We start from the raw sequence: 18,991 nt of genomic DNA on the forward strand, positions 1-18,991 counted from the left end.
GAGCAGTTCCAGAGCATCGCCCCGGGATGCCGTGACACAGGTCCCCTGGCCATGGCAAGCCCCTGGCTGGGATGGCAGCACCGGGCGACGTCCCATGGGACCGGACGGGCAGCGAGGGCACCCAGGGTGGCAGCACGCACAGGGCAGAGCAGCCAGGGCTCCGACAAGGCGGGCACAGTGCAGCTCTATCATTCCCCACCCCCCCGCCCCGTCTTCCCTCAGACCCCAGGCCGGGGCAAGCACTGGGGGAGGGTGTGACGAAGTGGGACTGTTCTTAATGGTTCCTCTGAATAGTGTGGGGGTGCCTCAGTTTCTCCCATGCAGTTCTTAAGTATCTAGGTGGTGGGGTAAGGGTGTATGATCATTGCAGAGCCCTAGAGGGCAGGTGTGTGCAGGGGTCTGGACACAGAGAATGGCCGACACCCTGTTTCCTGGCCACTGATGGCCTGGGCCCTTCCCCCCTGCAAGGTGAGAGCTAAAGGGTTGGAGAACAAAGGAGTCAGGTGACCTCCTGACCCGGGAAAGGGACAAAGCCCAGAGGAGGAGGGGCTGGAGGGGGTTTCAGTTTGGGGCTGGCTGGGACATGGAGTGAAGTGCAGACGTGGTTGTCTGGCTCACTGCCCCCCAAAATGGACCCGGCTGAGGGGTCCTGTTCTCTGCACCTACAGGCTCTGTGTTAGACCATGTTCCTGTTGCCAGTAAAACAGAGGTTTATTAGACGACAGGAACATGGTCTAAAACAGAGCTTGCAGGTGCAGAGAACGGGACCCCTCAGCTGGGTCCATTCTGGGGGGCAGTGAGCCAGACAACCACGTCTGCACTTCACTCCATGTCCCAGCCAGCCCCAAACTGAAACTCTCTCCAGCCCCCCCTCCTCTGGGCTTTGTTCCTTTCCCGGGTCAGGAGGTCACCTGACTCCTTTGTTCTCCAGCCCTTTAGCTCTCACCTTGCAGGGGGGAAGGGCCCAGGCCATCAGTGGCCAGGAAACAGGGTGTCGGCCATTCTCTGTGTCCAGACCCCTGCACACACCTGCCCTCTAGGGCTCTGCAACTATCATACACCCTTATCCCACCCCCTAGATACTTAAGAACTGCATGGGAGAAACTGAGGCACCCCCACACTATTCAGAGGAACCATTAAGAACAGTCCCACTTCGTCACAGAGGGTCTCCCCCTGACACCCCAGCCTGAGACGAGGGGAAGGATGGGACCTTGCAGCACCCCCGTGGGAGCCCCCCGGCCAATCCCTTTCAGAGCCCAGGCCGCTGGGGCCGGAGCCTGTGGGCGAGTGCGGGGAGGAGGCCAGGCAGACGATAAGGGGTTGAGATAGGGGGACAGGCTGGCTCACAAGGCAGCCGCCGTCCGTCCGCCTGGCTCTCCAGGGCTGAAGGTGACATTGGCAGCCGCACTCACGCTCCAGCCTCGGGGTCCTGCCCCCGTGGACCCGGGGCTGTGCCGCAGAGGGGAACAGGAGCCCGAGCAGTGTGCAGGCCGGTGACCCCGGGGCAGGGACCTGGGGCTCGGCTCCCAAGGATGCAGGGGGCAGCAGATGCTGCTGACGAGATGGCCAGCAAGGAGCCCCCGGGCACTCCCGCTAGGCAAGGCTCCCACCCCTCCATCTGGGCTTGCCCGGGGCGGTTGCACAGAGGCAGGCATGGCGGGATGCCGAGGGGCAGGGGCTGAGCATCGCCTGTCCACGGGCACAGGGACCCAGCACGCTGCCTGCAAGGGCGGCCCAGAGACAGTGCAGCAGACCCATCCCCGCCACTCGTGTGCCAGGGAGCCCTGGTCAGATACCAGGGTAACAGGCTCATGCACCCACCCCATGGGACAGGCCACATGCCCGTTGTTCTGGGTGGGGATGAGAGATCCAAGGGTGCCAGGCTGCCCTGCCCCCCCACAGCAGAGGGCCCCCCACGTGCTCAACCCCCTGCCCCCAGAGGCTAGTACACAGGGGGCTAATCGCTGCCCTCCCTTTAGTAGCACAGGGCAAGGGGGAGCAGGCAGCCCAGGCCGGAGGGGGCACCAGCTGCAGGAACAGTGGCCCAGGTGTGTCCCCACCCCCACAGAGAGAGGCCGGGGGTGCCCAGCCCAGGGCCTAGGGTCTCTGTGGCCTGGAAACCAGCCTCTGGGAGTGGGGCTAGGACCCAGTGCAGAAACACCCCTTGGGAAACGGCCAGAGCCCCAAACGTCATGGACACTCAGGGGTCAACACTGGGGTGGGCAGAGGGGGCCTGCGGGGAGTTGGGGGCAGGTAGCTGGGCACAGCCCGCTGCGGGCAGACGGCGTCGGGGGGGTTGGGGGCAGGAATCCAGGCACACCCGGTGCGGGCAGAGAGTCCGGAGGGGGAGATGGGAGCAGGGAGCCAGGCACAGCCCGGGGGCGGGCAGAGGGGATCTGGGGGGAGGGGTTGGGGGCAGGGCACACCCAGTGCGGGCAGAGGGTCGGGAGGGGTTGGGGGCAGGGAGCCGGGAACTCCCGGGGCGGGCAGAGGGGATCGGGGGGGAGGTTGGGGGCAGGGAGCCGGGCACCCCCGGGGCGGGCAGAGGGGATCGGGGGGGTTGGGGGCAGGGAGCCGGGCACCCCCGGGGCGGGCAGAGGGGATCGGGGGGGGGTTGGGGGCAGGGAGCCGGGCACCCCCGGGGCAGGCAGAGGGGATCGGGGGGGGGTTGGGGGCAGGGAGCCGGGCACCCCCGGGGTGGGCAGAGGGGATCAGGGGGGGTTGGGGGCAAGGAGCCGGGCACCCCTGGGGCGGGCAGAGGGGATCAGGGGGGGTTGGGGGCAGGGAGCTGGGCACCCCCAGAGCGGGCAGAGGGGATCGGGGGGGGGTTGGGGGCAGGGAGCCGGGCACACCCGGGGTGGGCAGAGGGGATGGGGGGGGGGTTGGGGGCAGGGAGCCGGGCACCCCCGGGGCGGGCAGAGGGGATCGGGGGGGGTTGGGGGCAGGGAGCCGGGCACCCCCGGGGCGGGCAGAGGGGATCGGGGGGGGGTTGGGGGCAGGGAGCCGGGCACCCCCGGGGCGGGCAGAGGGGATCGGGGGGGTTGGGGGCAGGGAGCCGGGCACCCCCGGGGCGGGCAGAGGGGATCGGGGGGGGGGGGGTTGGGGGCAGGGACCCGGGCACACCCGGGGTGGGCAGAGGGGATGGGGGGTGTTGGGGGCAGGGAGCCGGGCACCCCCGGGGCGGGCAGAGGGGATCGGGGGGGGTTGGGGGCAGGGAGCCGGGCACCCCCGGGGCGGGCAGAGGGGATCGGGGGGGGGTTGGGGGCAGGGAGCCGGGCACCCCCGGGGCGGGCAGGGGGGGGGACACGCCATGGGACACGCCCCGTGCCCGGGAGGGGCCGCCCGGCTGCGTCCCCAGCGCCCCCGCCCGGCCCGGCCCGGCTCGGCTCGGCTCTGCGGAGCCCCAGCGCCCGCGGGCCGCGCCGCGACTCACCCGGGGCGGCGGGCGGCTCCATCCCCGCAGGGCGCCCGCCCGGCAGCGTGAGACCGCGACCCGCCGGGGCCGGGCTGGGCCCCGCCCCCCGAGCCCCCCAGGCAGGCGGGGCGAGCCCCGGGCAGGGTAGGGTCCGGGTCCGGGTCCGACGCCGCGGGGATGGGCGCAGCCAGGCCCCGCTCTCTGCTGGCCCCGCCCCGGAGACGCTACTCCAGGCTGCAGCCGCCGCCCGCCTCCCTCCCGCCGGCCCTGGGTCTGATGGGAGCCGGTGCCCCCCCGCTCTGGGGCCCGCCCCCCCGCTCTGGGGCCCGCAGCCCCGAGGAGGGTCCATTTCGGTGCCGTCAGCCCAGCGTGGAGCCCGGTTCTGCCCGGCCAGGCGCTGCCCCCCTGTCCTGCGCCCCCAGCACCAGTCCTGGACGCTGGCAAGGCCCCTTCCCCGGCAGGATGGACCAGGGCTGGGCCCCTCGGCCCGCTGTGGTGCCCCCCTGCCCCCTCCGGGCCACGGCGGTGCGGCCAGCCCACGGCAGCGTTCCCGGCCCTTCGCCCCACCAGCCCCGGCTGAAGGGGGCCGGCTCAGGCGCGGGCTGGGTGAACCTCCCGCTGGTGGCTCAGCACCCCAGGGAGCCGCCGGGCCTGGGCTGGGCGGAGGCGGGGGGCAGTTGGGCTCGGCCCCCTGGGGTTCTAGGTAGCCCCTGGCCAGCCAGGATGGCCCATGGGAAGGGCACGCTTGGCAGCCCTGAGGGAGGAGCAGAGGCCCTGGGGTTTCGCCCGGGGGAGCCCGCAGGAGCCCTTGGCCAGGCTCCCGGGGCAGGGCAGGGCCACGTCTCTGGGCCCCCTCCAGGAAAGTCTCCAGGCTGGCGGATCCCTGGGGCTCGTGCTGTACAGGGCGGGGTGCTGAGGAGCAGGGTGGGCCTGCGGGGGCAGTGCCAGGGTGCTGATGGGCACCGCTGGGGACCCACTGGTGCTGGGAGCCCAGGCAGGCAGCAGGACCCTCCGTGCTCCCAGCTGGCCGCACGTCAGCCGCCCGGCTCAGACAGAGCCTTGTAGGGTAAGGGAGCCGGGTGCCTGCCAGCGACAGCCTCCCACCCCCTCACGCTGGCTCTGGCCTGCTGCTCCTCCTCCCCCGGGCTGGGCCGGCCCCACAGGGAGCCACCCCCCCCAAGGCCAGGCCAGGCCCCCCCAGCCCTTACCCGGCTGCACGGTCAGCTTGGCGCTGCAGTACGACTCCCCCGCCTCGTTGGCCGCCGCGACGGTGTACAGGCCAGCGTCAGCCCCCCGGGCGCTCTGCAGCAGCAGGCTATGGCGCTCACCCTCCACTTTGATGGGGCGCCAGGCACTGCCCCTCAGCAGGACGCCATCCTTCCTCCAGGACACTGGGGTGGGAGAGGGCAGGTCACGGGGGGGGGGGGGAACGGCTGGGTTTCCCGCGGGGGCTGACTCTGACACCATCACTGCCGGGGGGCACTGCCTGTCGTCGTCAGGGCCCCCCCATCACTGCACTGGGGCCCTGCGGGGGCAGCACTGCTCCCCATTATTGCCGGGGGCACGTTGCCCCCCCCAGGTGTAGGCAGAATCCAACCCGCTGCAGTTCCTGTGACTCCTGCCCCCTAGTGGCTGGTTTGGGGACGCGCTGCTGCCCGTGGCCCCGCGCCGGGCACCCCGTCTGTCTGGACATGGCCAGGGAGCTCCACTCCCTCCCCTTCCCCCTTGCGCCCTGCTGCCCACACACATTCCCCTGCACCCCCAGAGGGTCAGCGAGGGCGGCAGGGCTCAGCCCAGCTAGATCCCCAGGCAGCCCCCAGCCCAGATACAGACAGTGGCTGGGACAGAGACTCCGGCCTCCTGGGTTCTGACACTGCCTCGGTGTGACGCTGGCAAGTCCCTTTGCCAGCCGGGGCTTCGTTCCCCTGCCCCAGATCTCAGCGTGGGGCTGCGTGAGGAGCCTCTCCGTCACCTGCTTCCCCGCGGCCCACCCAGCACAGATGGAGTCGTTGCCATTCTCCAGCTGGCATCTCGTGCCGCCGGCGAGGCCTTTCCTCAGACCCGGGCATGGGCCGTGGGGGCATGGGCCGTGGTGTCCCGGCCCGAGGGGCAGCTCCAAAGTGCAGTCGGCCATCACGCAAACATCCCCTCGCCAGGGCTGTGGGAGCCACTGTGGCCCAGTCACCTACAGCCACGCTGCCAGGAGGTGCCCGGGGAGCGCAGGCAGGGCAGCCCTGAGCCCCAGCGGCACGGCCTGCCTGGCAAACCGCGTGCCAGACAGCCCACCCAGAGCTTCGCTCCCGGAAGCAACAGGCCCTGGGTGCTGCGGCGAGCACCTGGCCAGCTGGGTGGCTTCGGCCGGGGTTGGTTGCCCAGTGCCTCGTCCAGGGCCGGATTCCTGTGGCCTATCTGCCATACGCCGGGTGAACGTGTGCTAGTGACCCCCCGCCCCCGGGAGGAAGGGAAGGAAGAATCACGGGGTGGAAGTGACGTGCCCCAGGCCACCCACTGAGTCAGTGTCAGGACGGGGCGAGCGCCCGATTCACCAGTCCCTGCTGACTCTGCCAACCCCAGCCAGCCGGCACGCCACCAGCCCCTCCCGGCCCTGCGCAGGGCTCCGGCAGCCTGCGGCGGCTCACCTTCGGGCATGGGGTTGGCTGTGACGATGCACTTCAGCAGCACCTCTGCGCCCACCATCACCACAGCGTCCCGGATGGGGATCTCGAAGACCGGGGCCTCCAGGGGATCCTCGCCAGCGGAGACGTACGAATCATCGGACGACTCTGAGCAGGGAGAGATCAGCCCGTGGCACTGAGCAGGGACAGGGACAGAGGCTGCGCGGAGGGGGCAGCCATGGGCAGCCCCCAGCCCCCTCCCTCAAGCAGCGATTCGTGCACCAGGGAGGGAGTTCGGCCCACTCCATTGGAAGGGGGAGCGGTACTGGAGTCGGGCTCTGCCCTGGGGTGCAGCCATCTCTGCTCCGAGCTATGCAGGGGAGAGGCGTCTCCTGCTTTGCCCAGCTCTCCCGTTGCACCTTTGGGCTCTGGGGGGACCTGAAACGCCCCTGGACCCCGCCCATCCCCTGCCACGGGGAGCATCCCTGAGCAGCAAGCGGCGGTGGTGCCCGTCTGACAGTGCCACCCTGGCCAAGGCCAGGGAGCGAACCAGGGACCTGCAGAGCTGGGCATGAGCCGCTCCAGCCAAGGAGACGGGCACCCGGGCTGGGGCTAGGGGATCCCTGCTTCAGGGGGGCACCTGGGGGCACACCAGGCACCCTGACTGGGGCTCGGGGATCCCTGCTCCAGGGGGGCACCTGGGGGCACACCGGGCACACGGGCTGGGGCTAGGGGATCCCTGCTCCAGGGGGGGCACTTGGGGGTACACCGGGCACCCAGGCTGGGGCTAGGGGATCTCCGCTCCAGGGGGGCACCTGGGGGCACACCGGGTACCCAGGCTGGGGCTAGGGGATCTCCGCTCCAGGGGGGCACCTGGGGGCACACCGGGCACATGGGTTGGGGCTCGGGGATCCCTGCTCCAGGGGGGGCACTTGGGGGCACACCGGGCACCCAGGCTGGGGCTAGGGGATCCCTGCTCCAGGGGGGCACCCGGGCTGGGGCTCGGGGATCTCCGCTCCAGGGGGGGCACTTGGGGGTACACCGGGCACCCAGGCTGGGGCTAGGGGATCCCTGCTCCAGGGGGGGCACCTGGGGGCACACCGGGCACACGGGCTGGGGCTCGGGGATCCCTGCTCCAGGGGGGGCACTTGGGGGCACACCGGGCACCCAGGCTGGGGCTAGGGGATCCCTGCTCCAGGGGGGCACCTGGGCTGGGGCTCAGGGATCTCCGCTCCAGGGGGGGCACTTGGGGGTACACCGGGCACCCAGGCTGGGGCTAGGGGATCCCTGCTCCAGGGGGGGCACCTGGGGGCACACCGGGCACACGGGCTGGGGCTCGGGGATCCCTGCTCCAGGGGGGGCACTTGGGGGCACACCGGGCACCCAGGCTGGGGCTAGGGGATCCCTGCTCCAGGGGGGCACCCGGGCTGGGGCTCAGGGATCTCCGCTCCAGGGGGGGCACTTGGGGGCACACCGGGCACCCAGGCTGGGGCTAGGGGATCCCTGCTCCAGGGGGGGCACCTGGGGGCACACCGGGCACACGGTCTGGGGCTCGGGGATCCCTGCTCCAGGGGGGGCACTTGGGGGCACACCGGGCACCCAGGCTGGGGCTAGGGGATCCCTGCTCCAGGGGGGCACCCGGGCTGGGGCTCAGGGATCTCCGCTCCAGGGGGGGCACTTGGGGGTACACCGGGCACCCAGGCTGGGGCTAGGGGATCCCTGCTCCAGGGGGGGCACCTGGGGGCACACCGGGCACACGGGCTGGGGCTAGGGGATCCCTGCTCCAGGGGGGCACCTGGGGGCACGTTGGGCACATGGACTAGCTAGCGGGTCCCACCTGCAGGAGAGGTGGGGATGGCACCAGGCGCCCGGCACCCCCAGCCAGACCCACAGGGCTTTCCGCTGCCAGGGAGACGCCCCCCTCTGGGTGCCCCCACTAAGCCCCCATTAGCAGCAGCCAGATTTATGGGCAGGCAGTTCCTGAGCCAGCCCCAAGAGGGCGCCCCATGCAAGAGAGAGCGGCCCTGGGGAGCCATAGAGCAGGGCAGGAAGAGCAGCCGCAGCAGGGTCCCTGTAGCAGGAAAGAGCCATAGAGAGAGCGTGCGGGGAGAGCGCCCCCTGGTGACGGGGGCAGCTCACTGCAGTGCAGTGAGTCCCAGCTGGGTGCGCTGGGGGCGGGTAGAGGGGTCGTTCCCCCGGGGCTGGCCCACGTGCGTCCAACAAGCTCCCCCGAGCTAACCCCCGGGACCCCCCGCGGCTCGCTGGCCGCCCCCTATGCTGCAGAGCAATGCGCCCCTATGCCGCGCCCAGCACCCCTCCAGGCTGGCCAGTCCCCTCCAGCCCCCCAGCCTGCGGGCAGCGGCCTGGGGCTGTTCCGCGACCCAGAGCAGGGCCGTGCTCCAGCGCCCAGGGGCCTCGGTGCAGTGACATTCCCCGCCTGGCTTGGGGCCCTTCTCCACCCGTCCCAACGAGCGGGCGCGAAGGGCAGCGTTTGCGAGCTCCTGGCAGCACCCGGCCCTGGCAGATGGGAAAAGGGATTGGGGAGGTGACGGAGCGGGCGTCTGGGCGCTCAGGGGCAAGTCTGCCCCCCGGCCCCTGCCGCACCCGCTGGGAGCTGCCCTGGCTTCTCAGCCCGGCAGCGTGACCAGGCCACAGGGCACTCCTGGCGGTGGGTTTCCCACGGGATCTGCCCCGCAGCTCCCCACAGCAGGGCTCCCTGGGAGTGTGCAGCTGCAGAGGGGCTGGAGCAAACTGTGCCCTCTCCAGCTGGAAGTCCAGGGGCTGGCCCGGGCTCAGGGCTGCAAAATACTGTGCCCAGACAGGAAGGCCTCAGGATCATGCAAAGCCCAGTGGGCTCATGCGCTGGCCCAGGAGGTCCTTGTGCCACGATGCCAGCCCCGGGGTGTGTGATCCGTGTGCCCGGCATGCAGGGCGCCCGAACCAACTCGGGAAAGGCCAGCGGGAGGCAGCTCTGGGCACACCAGGTGCCCACTGGCCCTTGGGGAGGTGGCTTTCATTGCTGCCCAGGGCACGGGGTGCCAAGGCTCAGTCCCTATTGAGAGCTGTCTGGCCTTTCAGTGCCGGGCACCGGGGCAGAGCAAAGCAGACCTGTCAAGCCAGGAACTAACCGTGCTGCCAAGGGCTCAGAGACGGGAGTTCAGACCAGGATGCAGCCTGCAAGTGGGCCCATGGCCTCAGTGCTCAGGCTGGCAGCTGGGCACAGCTGATGTGCTGGGAAGGAAGGGGGGCAAGGGGCTTCTCCATCTGTCCACCCCCAGCCGCAGGGAGCGGGGCGTTGCCATGGGGCAGAGGAGCATGCTGGGCTGTCAAAGGGGCAGGAGGGAACTGGGTTCCCGGTGTCGTGGAGCCCAGGCAGGGCAGAGCAAGGGACCGACACCTGCTTGGGGAAGCCAGGGCAATGGCCCTGGCAGGCCGGGCTTTGGGGAGTCCTAGCCCTGCTGAGTCTCAGTGTTTGCAGTGACCCACAGGGCTCCCCATGCCCGTCCCATGACTCCCTTCTGGGGAGGGCCCTTAGCCAGAGACTCTGGACCCAGAGATCCCCTCCTGTCCCTGCCCCGGGGAGCCAACCCTCCCCAGCACAGCACCCATCCCATCCCACGGGGCCCCACACCCCTGATTCCTGCCTCCTCCCATGCACCCACAGCACCCCCGGCAGCCCACCCAGCACACAGCTACCCCGCCCCACCTGGCCCTGGCTCTGAACCCCCACACCATGCACCGCCCCCTGCCGACACTCCTGGCATTGCAGCCCTGGGCCCCCTCTCCTGCTCCCTGGGGCGGTTCACTCCCTCCTCCCTGTGCTCACACCCACCCCAGTGAGCCGAGCCCCCAGCCCCTCCCCTGCTCCGCCCACTCAGAGCACAATGGTAAATACCATTCCCAAAGCCCCCGGGGATCCCTGCCATGGGGGTGGGACAGGGCAGCTGTCCAGCATGCCCAGCCCCAGTGCTCTGTCTGCACTGGCCGAGGGCAGGAGCTGAGCCCCCCGGGGCCAGGGCCCCTCGTCCCGGGTGCTGCCCAGACCCAGCCTGGACGGACGTGCCCCACCACACTGGTAACGCTCCCGGCAGCGGGCAGCAGGGCGGGTTGGTGCCCGCCCCGCCCTGCCAAGAGCGTGAGGAGGGGCACGGCAGGGCGCCCTGGGCACAGGCATGGGGAGAAGGCTCAGGCTGGCGTCTGCTCCTGTTGTTAGCCTCTCCAGCTGGCATAGCCGGGGACCCCCAGGCCCCCCGCTCTCCAGCCCTGGCAGGGCCCAGGGGGCAGCCCAAGCAGCCAGACCCCCTGCCTGAGGGACCTGCCCAAGGAGTCGGCGCGGGAGGTGGGAAGTGAACCCGGGATTCCTGTCCCAGCTCTGACCCCAAAGCGCTTGGCTCTCTGGGGGACTCCTGGCCGTATGGGACCGAGTGGGGCTGGCTGGGCCCTGTGGGCGGGTACCCCTGGGGGCCCCCACCCACCCGCGGTGGGGACAGCGGCTGCCCCTACCTAGCTCCGGCGAGGTGGGCCGGGGCCGGCGGCCTTTCCCCTTGCTCCGGGCGCTTCTCCCTTCCTGAGCCAGCCGGGCACCTTCCTTCTTCTCTGTGACCTTCAGCTGCCTTTGCTCAGCATCCCTGCCTGTGCCACGCTGCCCTGCCCGGCCCCCCTCCAGGCCGGCTCCCAGCTCCGGGCCGGGCTTGGCCCAGGGCAAGAACCGCACCTCATGGCCCGCGTCCCGCTTCCTGTGCGGCCCGTGCTGACCTGCTGGCCTAGTGGTCAGGGCTTCGCTCCCAGCCCCGGGGGCCCTGCCGTCGCGGCTAGCTCTCGCCCCGACCGCGGGGCCCCCCTCCAGGCAAGCGACTCCTTCGGGGGTCCCGGCCTCCAGCAGGTCCCCCCGCCCCAGCGGAGTGGCCTGAGATAAGGGGCACTGCTCCACCTTCCTCTTGCCCTCAGCACCTTCCGGCTCCACGCTCCTCCTGGCTCTGGCCTCCTCCTGGGGCTGGCTGGTCAGGGCGCAGCTCCGAAGCAGTGGCTTGTGCGTGGCCCCCCGCTCTGCCCCGTCTGCGGGCCCCCCCTGCCCCACGCTGGCCAGGGCCAGCTGCTGGATACTGTGCGCGTTCTCTACCGGCGGTGGGGCCTTGAGCAGCTGGCCTTTCGGGGCCGGGGTGGCTTGTGGCCCCAGCGCCCGGGGGGCAGAGAGCTGGCTGGGGCCCCGGGGCGAGGGGGCCCGCGGGAGGCCGGCCTTTGCCAGCTCCTGCGACCTCATCAGCTGCTGCTTGGAGACAGTCTTCTTGATGCGGCTCAGCTCCTCGGAGAACCTGTGCTCGATGTCGCCCACCCGGCTGGCGAAGCGGCCCCGCTCGTCGAACGAGGCGGCCTTGTGGCGGAAGGCCTGGCGCCGGCAGGTCGGGCCGCCCATCTCCGACCGCACCCCGTCCCGCAGCTCCTCCCGGGAGCCGCCCGGCGTGAGCGGGCGCTGGCCTAGGTCGGGCTGGTCGAAGGAGCGCGTCTTGCGCAGGGGCAGCCAGGCGTGGACCGGCAGGGGGCTGTCGGTCTGCTCCAGGCTCTTCCGGCGCTCCTCGAAGTACTTCAGCTTCTCGAAGATCTTGGAGCCGGAGCGCGCCAGCTTGGGCGAGGGCCTCAGCACCGACACCCGGCTGGAGGTCTCGCTCAGCGGGGTCTGGGGCCGGGACTCCAGCGTGCTGGCCTGCGAGTACCCCAGAGACTTGGGCTTCCGGACTTTCTCCTCGTACTCCTCGGGGACCGTGTCCTGGTACTCCACCGGCATCAGGGCCGTCTTGCGGGGCGTCAGGGGCGTGGGGGAGACGACGCCAGGACCTCGGCTGGCTCCGGGCGGCTGGGCCGGGCACTGGCCCACCCTGGGAGACGGCAGGCAGAGAGCAGGTGGCTTGGAGGCCAGCGGCTGGGCTGCACCAGGCTTCGGAGCGAGCTCCGAGGTGCTTCCGCTGGGGTCGTCTCTCCTGTACCCGCCCTGGGGGATGCTGCTGCAGGCAGAAGGGAAAGCGGGGGGGTCAGAGCCAGCCTTGCTTACAGCCTGGCATGCAGCCCTGCCCCCCGAGGCAGCAGAGCTGGTCTTCCCAGGGCTGGGAGGGGGTGTGAACGCAGGCGACCCTGTGCGGGGGGGTAGATCCAGCTGGGAATGCCCCCCCATCTCCCCCACACACCCCGAGGGAACCAGAGCCAGCCTGGGACAGCCAGCCCTGCCCTGCCCTGGGAGAGGGGCTGGAGGAGCTAATGGGGCGTCTCCCTTCTCTGGGCCGCGGTCCTGGCCCCACTGTCTAAAGCCCATCTGGGATCTGGCACCCGGGATGGAGGCTGGCACCAGGGGGACGAGCGGTCCCACTGCGATACCACCCGGGCTGTGCCCTGCAAGCCAGGGGTGCTGTGGTCTTACCATGCACGGCGTGGTCCGGGGGCACCTGGGCCTGCACTCCCCCCGGCTCCGGAGTGGGCACAGCCCTGGGCACTGGCGGGAAGCGTCACGGCCGGGCTGGTACGGATGGGGCTCGCTGGGCGGCAGCCCCCCGGGCCTGGCACGGCCACGGCAGCTGGGGGTAGCTAGAGCTGGAGCCCTGCTGGGGGAGCCCGGCTGGGGGGCTGCGGAGCCCACGACCGGGGAGCAGGCTTGGGCGTACTACGGCAATCAGGTTACTCGGCTCAACGGCTGGGCCCTGGGCAGGACCAGCAACGGGGGGAGGGGAATTCACCCCCCGCTGCCGCAGCCTCAAGTCACACCCAGCCACACGCACGCACGGACACGCACACGTGGGCACACACGGACACGCACACAGTCTCAGCAGGATGCCCACGGACCCGCCCCTCCCCCCCGAGCCCCTTGGACGCGTGGGGGTAACCCGGCTGTGCCCGCGGGTGGTGGGCAAGGGGGGCTGGGGTCCGCGGGGGTGGGAAGCGGAGCGATGAAGGCGATAACCTGGGGGAGCCTCGAACACAAGACAGCGAGATGGAGTGGCAGGAGCGGGCAGGATGGGGCCCCTGAGCACAGCAGCCAGCGGGGCCGATGGCTCCCGCTGCCAGCTGCAGAGCCCCGGCCCCCAACCCTCCCCCCGCAGCCCCTCGGGCAGGGCCTGCCGTGCTCAGGGGCCCCGTTCCCCCCCGTCAGGGAGAAAGGAGGCAAAGAAAGACCCAAGGCTGAGGGCTGAGATGGCTGCGGGGGTCGGGAGGAGATGGCCCCAGCACGATGCCCCCTCCGCAGCCTCCCCCAGCTACTTACACGTGGATCGAGAGCGCCCGTCCTCTGTACAGACTGAACGCGCTGCCGTAGGGGTCGCTGGCCACCGAGAGGCTATCCTCCGACCCCCAGCTTGTGCCCACCAGAATAGCACGCGACGCCCGTAGGAGCGGCTCCACCCCCAGGTGCCTGACCTCGGCACCGCGGGGGGCCTGCGCGTGTGCTTGCCTTGGGGTCCCCTGCGGCTGCCAGCCACTGGGGCGCAGGTAGGGCCCCCGCACCGGGAGGCCGGGCTCCGTCGCCTTCTCCACCACGGTCTGCTGGCTGCCCGACCAGCTGGAGCGCTCCTCTGCCTGCGACAGGCCCAGCGCCGAGGTGGTCATGGAGGTGTCCACCAGCGTGTCCGACTCCCCTGCGCAGAGGAGAGAGGGGTGAACCGGCGGGCAGCGCCTGGAGGGGTCCGGCCAGAGCCCCTGCCTGCTCCCAGCTGGCACCGGCCAGGCTCCCGCCCCGACTGGAGCCAGGCCCCCCCGCCCCACGCACAGCCCCGACAGAGCTACCGCCAGCCCCCCGGCCGGCTCCTGCTCACCTGTGGGGGAGCTGAAAGGGGTCTCATCCTGGAGCTCACTGCGCTTCGTCCCCTGGGGGTCGCTGGCGTCGTCCTCGCCTGTCTCCGAGTCTGGAGCCAGAGAGAAGTGGGCGGTGAGGGCACAGCTGGGCGGGCAGCGCCACTCGGGCCTCCCGGGCCGGGAACCCCCCGACCCACCGAATCCAGGTCGCTGCTGGGAGGCGGGAGAGGCGAGTGCCAAGGCCCCCCTGGGTCTGGGTGGGCACAAGGTGACAGCGCCCGTCGGCCCCGGCGTCCCCAGTGGGGGGCCTGAGCTGGACCCAGTGCTGGGACTCGGCTGTGGGCTGGGAGCAGCAGCCGGTGGGAGAGGAGAGCCAGCCGTGCTGGGGGGAGGTGATGGGGGGAACGTGTGGCCTGGAGGAGGGGGAGCAGCATGGGGGCGGCAAGGGGGCCCAGGGTGGGGGGTGAGGCTGAGCAAGTTTCCTACCGTAGCTTTGCTTCCTGCAGGAGCGGAAAACTTCGCTTCCATCGGGGCAGCAAGAGAGAGAGAGACATCAGCGCCGGTTATCGGCCCAGCCTGCCGAGCTGCGGGCAGCCTGGCGGGGGCAGGGGGCACTCAGCCGGGGGGGGGGGTCCCATGGGAAGCAACGGCTGAGGGGGGGCGGGTCACAGACCCTGCACCCCCTGAGAGACAGCACCCCCAGGTTTCGGAGGGGAAGCCGGGTTCGTCTGTCTCAGCAGAAACAACGAGGAGTCCTCGTGGCACCTCGGAGACGAACACATTGATTTGGGCATCAGCTTTCGTGGGCTAAAACCCACTTCCTCAGATGCGTGGAGTGGAACATACAGGACCAGGCGTGTGCAAGTGTGTACACACTCACAGACACCCCCCGACACACCCAGCCCCACCCTGGCTCCTCTCACGAGTGTGTACACACTCACAGACCCCCCGAAACACCCAGCCCCACTCGGGCCCCTCACAAGCATGTGCACACTCACAGACCCCCCGACACACCCAGCCCCACCCTGGCTCCTCTCACGAGTGTGTACACACTCACAGACCCCCCGAAACACCCAGCCCCACTCGGGCCCCTCACAAGCATGTGCACACTCACAGACCCCCCGACACACCCAGCCCCACCCTGGCTCCTCTCACGAGTGTGTACACACTCACAGACACCCCCCGACATGGCACACCCAGCCCCACCCCCGCTCCTCTCACGAGCGTGTGCGCTCACAGACCCCCGACACGGCACACCCAGCCCCGCCCCCGCTCCTCTCACGAGCGTGTGCGCTCACAGACCCCCATGACACGGCACACCCAGCCCCGCCCCCGCTCCTCTCACGAGCATGTGCGCTCACAGACCCCCGTGACACAGCACACCCAGCCCCGCCCCCGCTCCTCTCACGAGCGTGTGCGCTCACAGACCCCCCGAAACGGCACACGCAGCCCCGCCCCCGCTCCTCTCACGAGCGTGTGCGCTCACAGACCCCCGTGACACAGCACACCCAGCCCCGCCCCTGCTCCTCTCACGAGCGTGTGCGCTCACAGACCCCCCAACATGGCACACCCAGCCCCGCCCCCGCTCCTCTCACGAGCGTGTGCGCTCACAGACCCCCCCGAAATGGCACACGCAGCCCCGCCCCCGCTCCTCTCACGAGCGTGTGCGCTCACAGACCCCCCGAAACGGCACACTCAGCCCCGCCCCCGCTCCTCTCATGAGCGTGTGCGCTCACAGACCCCCCGACACGGCACACCCAGCCCCGCCCCCGCTCCTCTCACGAGCGTGTGCACTCACAGACCCCCCCACAGCACACGCAGCCCCGCCCCCGCTCCTCTCACGAGCGTGTGCGCTCACAGACCCCCCCAGACGGCACACGCAGCCCCGCCCCCGCTCCTCTCACGAGCGTGTGCGCTCACAGACCCCCGTGACACGGCACACCCAGCCCCGCCCCCGCTCCTCTCACGAGCGTGTGCACTCACAGACCCCCCCAACACAGCACACCCAGCCCCGCCCCCGCTCCTCTCACGAGCGTGTGCGCTCACAGACCCCCCGACACGGCACACGCAGCCCCGCCCCCGCTCCTCTCACGAGCGTGTGCGCTCACAGACCCCCGTGACACGGCACACCCAGCCCCGCTCCCGCTCCTCTCACGAGCGTGTGCGCTCACAGACCCCCCGAAACGGCACACCCAGCCCCGCCCCCGCTCCTCTCACGAGCGTGTGCGCTCACAGACCCCCCGACACGGCACACGCAGCCCCGCCCCCGCTCCTCTCACGAGCGTGTGCGCTCACAGACCCCCGTGACACGGCACACCCAGCCCCGCTCCCGCTCCTCTCACGAGCGTGTGCGCTCACAGACCCCCCGAAACGGCACACCCAGCCCCGCCCCCGCTCCTCTCACGAGCGTGTGCGCTCACAGACCCCCCGACACGGCACACGCAGCCCCGCCCCCGCTCCTCTCACGAGCGTGTGCGCTCACAGACCCCCGTGACACGGCACACCCAGCCCCGCTCCCGCTCCTCTCACGAGCGTGTGCGCTCACAGACCCCCCGAAACGGCACACCCAGCCCCGCCCCCGCTCCTCTCACGAGCGTGTGCGCTCACAGACCCCCCGACACGGCACACCCAGCCCCGCCCCCGCTCCTCTCACAAGCGTGTGCACTCACAGACCCCCCCACACGGCACACGCAGCCCCGCCCCCGCTCCTCTCACGAGTGTGTGCGCTCACAGACCCCCATGACACGGCACACGCAGCCCCGCCCCCGCTCCTCTCACGAGCGTGTGCGCTCACGGACCCCCCAACACACAGTACACCCAGGCCCACCCAGCTCCTCTCACGAGTGTGTGCACTCACAGACCCCCCTGACACGTCGCACACCCACACCCGCCACATCCCCACCCTGCCACACCCCTGTCCTGCCCTGCCCCCGTCACAGCCCCACCCTGCCCCACACCGGCTTCGCTGCCCACCACCAGGGAGCCGCTCCCCCCCGGCTGTCGCCCACTTGCCCTGCACACACACACCCCCACAGCCCGAAGCTGCAGCAGGGGCAATTCCAGGCTCACCCCCTTCCTGGCCCCCAGCAGCACCTCGTCCGGTGGGGCCAGGCGAGTGCCACGTGGGTCAGCAGCCGCCCCAGAGAACTTGGGGGCAGTGCTGGCATTTGCCAGGCCCACCCTCACCCCCAGGTGCAGCCTTACTCGGGGAACTGCAGGCCAGGGAAGGGTGGGGTCTGAGCCCCCTGCCCAGGGCCCGGCTGAGGGGGGCAGGGGCCCTCAGCACCAGCATGTTCCCTGGCTCCTGAGTCACTCCACACAGGAGCCGCCCCAATGCAAGAGCCCCGGGTGGCAGCAGAGCAGGGGAGAGGGCTGGGGGTCCCAGGGGAGGGGTCCCAGGAACAACGCACCATGCGTGAAGCGCCCGAAGCGCCGCGAGTGACCGGGTTTCTGCAAAGGAAAAGAGAAGAGCGTTACCCCTCCGGCCAGCCGCCCCCAGCAAGAGCCAGCGCCCAGCCCCAGGGCAGAGGAAACAGGGCCCCCCCACCACCACCCCCCCATGAGACGGGGGGTGTCCTGAGCAGTTCCCTCTGCAAAGCTCCTGGGAGCAGCTCATGCCTCCTGCGGTGGAGAGGGGCTGAGGACCCCTGCCTGGCCCAGCAAACGCCCCTTGGAACCCGCAACGGCAGCCTCAGTGCCCAGGCTGGCCCGGGCACCAAGGCTCTGGAGCACACCGGGACCCGGGCACAGCCGTGCAGGGCATTCGTGCCGCACACAGGGAAGGCCCCCTGCACGTGGGCCCGGGAAGCAAGTGGAGAAGTTCGAGCTGGAAACACAAGTGGATGACAGCCCCAGCCCGGGGCCAGGCGGGGCTGCTCCCTAGTGCAGTGACAGTCCCAGGTGAAATGTCCCGGTGAAGGGGTCCCCAGCCTTCTCCCGGGGCCGATCCCCAGCCAGAGCCAGCTCCCCGGCCAGTTCGCATCACCAGCTTGTTCTGGGGTTCAGCCCAGGTCTCCTGCGCTCCCTGCCCACCCCTGCTCCTGCTCCCAGGGCTGAGCTGGGGCTGAGGCGCTGGAAGACGTCAGCGGGCCCATCACCCAGGTCTTTGATCTGCAGCCAATTACAGAGGTGCCAGGGGCTCCGTGTCCCCCAGGCCACCCCGCAGGGTTCACCCGCTGCGGCCGATGATGGGCCCTGGCTGCTGGCATCGACCGGGGGCTGCGGAACCGAGAGTGCAGACCGGGGCATTTCCCGGCCCCACCCTACCCCACCCGGTTGGGCAAATATCCACAGAGCAGGGGCAGGACGCCCAGGAGCTTCCAGGGCGGCAGTGCCCGCTTTCCTACGAACGCTGCTCCCTGCGACGCACCTCCGGCCAGAGCGAGCGGGCAGAGGCACTGGGTAACGGCGAGTCCCGCGGCACGGACGGGCCAGGGACTGGGAAACAGGACCGGGGCAGAGGTGCCTCCATGCAAACGGGCTGCAGGGGGCTGCTTGGACCCGTGGGGCTTTTCCTGTATGTGACAAAGGCCTGTGTGTGCCCCGTGCGGGCAGTGACAGGTGCCCAGGTGTGTGCGTGGGGTCGGGGGTGTTTACAGGTACGCCGTGCGGGCAGTGACAGGTGTCTTACAGGTGCCCAGGTGGGGTGGGGGGGTGGGGGGTGTTTACAGGTACGCCATGCAGGCAGTGACAGGTGCCCAGGTGTGTGCGTGGGGTGGGGGGTGTTTACAGGTACGCCGTGCGGGCAGTGACAGGTGTGTTACAGGTGCCCAGGTGTGTGGGGGGGTGAGGGGTGTTTACAGGTGCCCCATGCGGGCAGTGACGGGTGTGTTACAGGTGCCCAGGTGTGTGGGGGGGTGGGGGGTGTTTACAGGTGCCCCGTGTGGGCAGTGACAGGTGACAGGTGCCCAGGTGTGTGTGGGGGTGGGGGCTGTTTACAGGTGCCCCGTGCGGGCAGTGACGGGTGTGTTACAGGTGCCCAGGTGTGTGGGGGGGTGGGGGGTGTTTACAGGTGCCCCGTGCGGGCAGTGACAGGTGACAGGTGCCCAGGTGTGTGGGGGGGGCTGTTTACAGGTGCCCCATGCTAGGGTGACCATATTTCCCAAAGTGAAAACGGGACACTGTGTGGGGCTGGCCCAAGCCACCTGGTGTCGCCGCTTGTTTGCCAGACGCCGGGAATGGGCGGCAG

The 18,991-nt window shown here is 70.6% G+C and overlaps 1 protein-coding gene across 1 annotated transcript in view; it reads right to left on the reverse strand.

Moving 5' to 3' along the window:
- SPEG (striated muscle enriched protein kinase) overlaps positions 1–18,991 on the reverse strand; it is a 96,774-nt gene that overhangs the window by 66,731 nt on the left and 11,052 nt on the right. The window contains exons 2-8 of the mRNA XM_073304821.1: positions 17,214–17,253; positions 14,290–14,319; positions 13,824–13,913; positions 13,277–13,646; positions 10,534–12,029; positions 6,055–6,198; positions 4,624–4,806 (exon numbers count right to left, since the gene is read on the reverse strand). Coding sequence (XP_073160922.1) covers positions 4,624–4,806; positions 6,055–6,198; positions 10,534–12,029; positions 13,277–13,646; positions 13,824–13,913; positions 14,290–14,319; positions 17,214–17,253 — 2,353 coding nt within the window. The remainder of the gene's footprint in view (positions 1–4,623; positions 4,807–6,054; positions 6,199–10,533; positions 12,030–13,276; positions 13,647–13,823; positions 13,914–14,289; positions 14,320–17,213; positions 17,254–18,991) is intronic.

Source organism: Lepidochelys kempii, chromosome 11 (assembly GCF_965140265.1).
Source record: "Lepidochelys kempii isolate rLepKem1 chromosome 11, rLepKem1.hap2, whole genome shotgun sequence".
Taxonomy (NCBI): Eukaryota; Metazoa; Chordata; order Testudines; family Cheloniidae; genus Lepidochelys; species Lepidochelys kempii.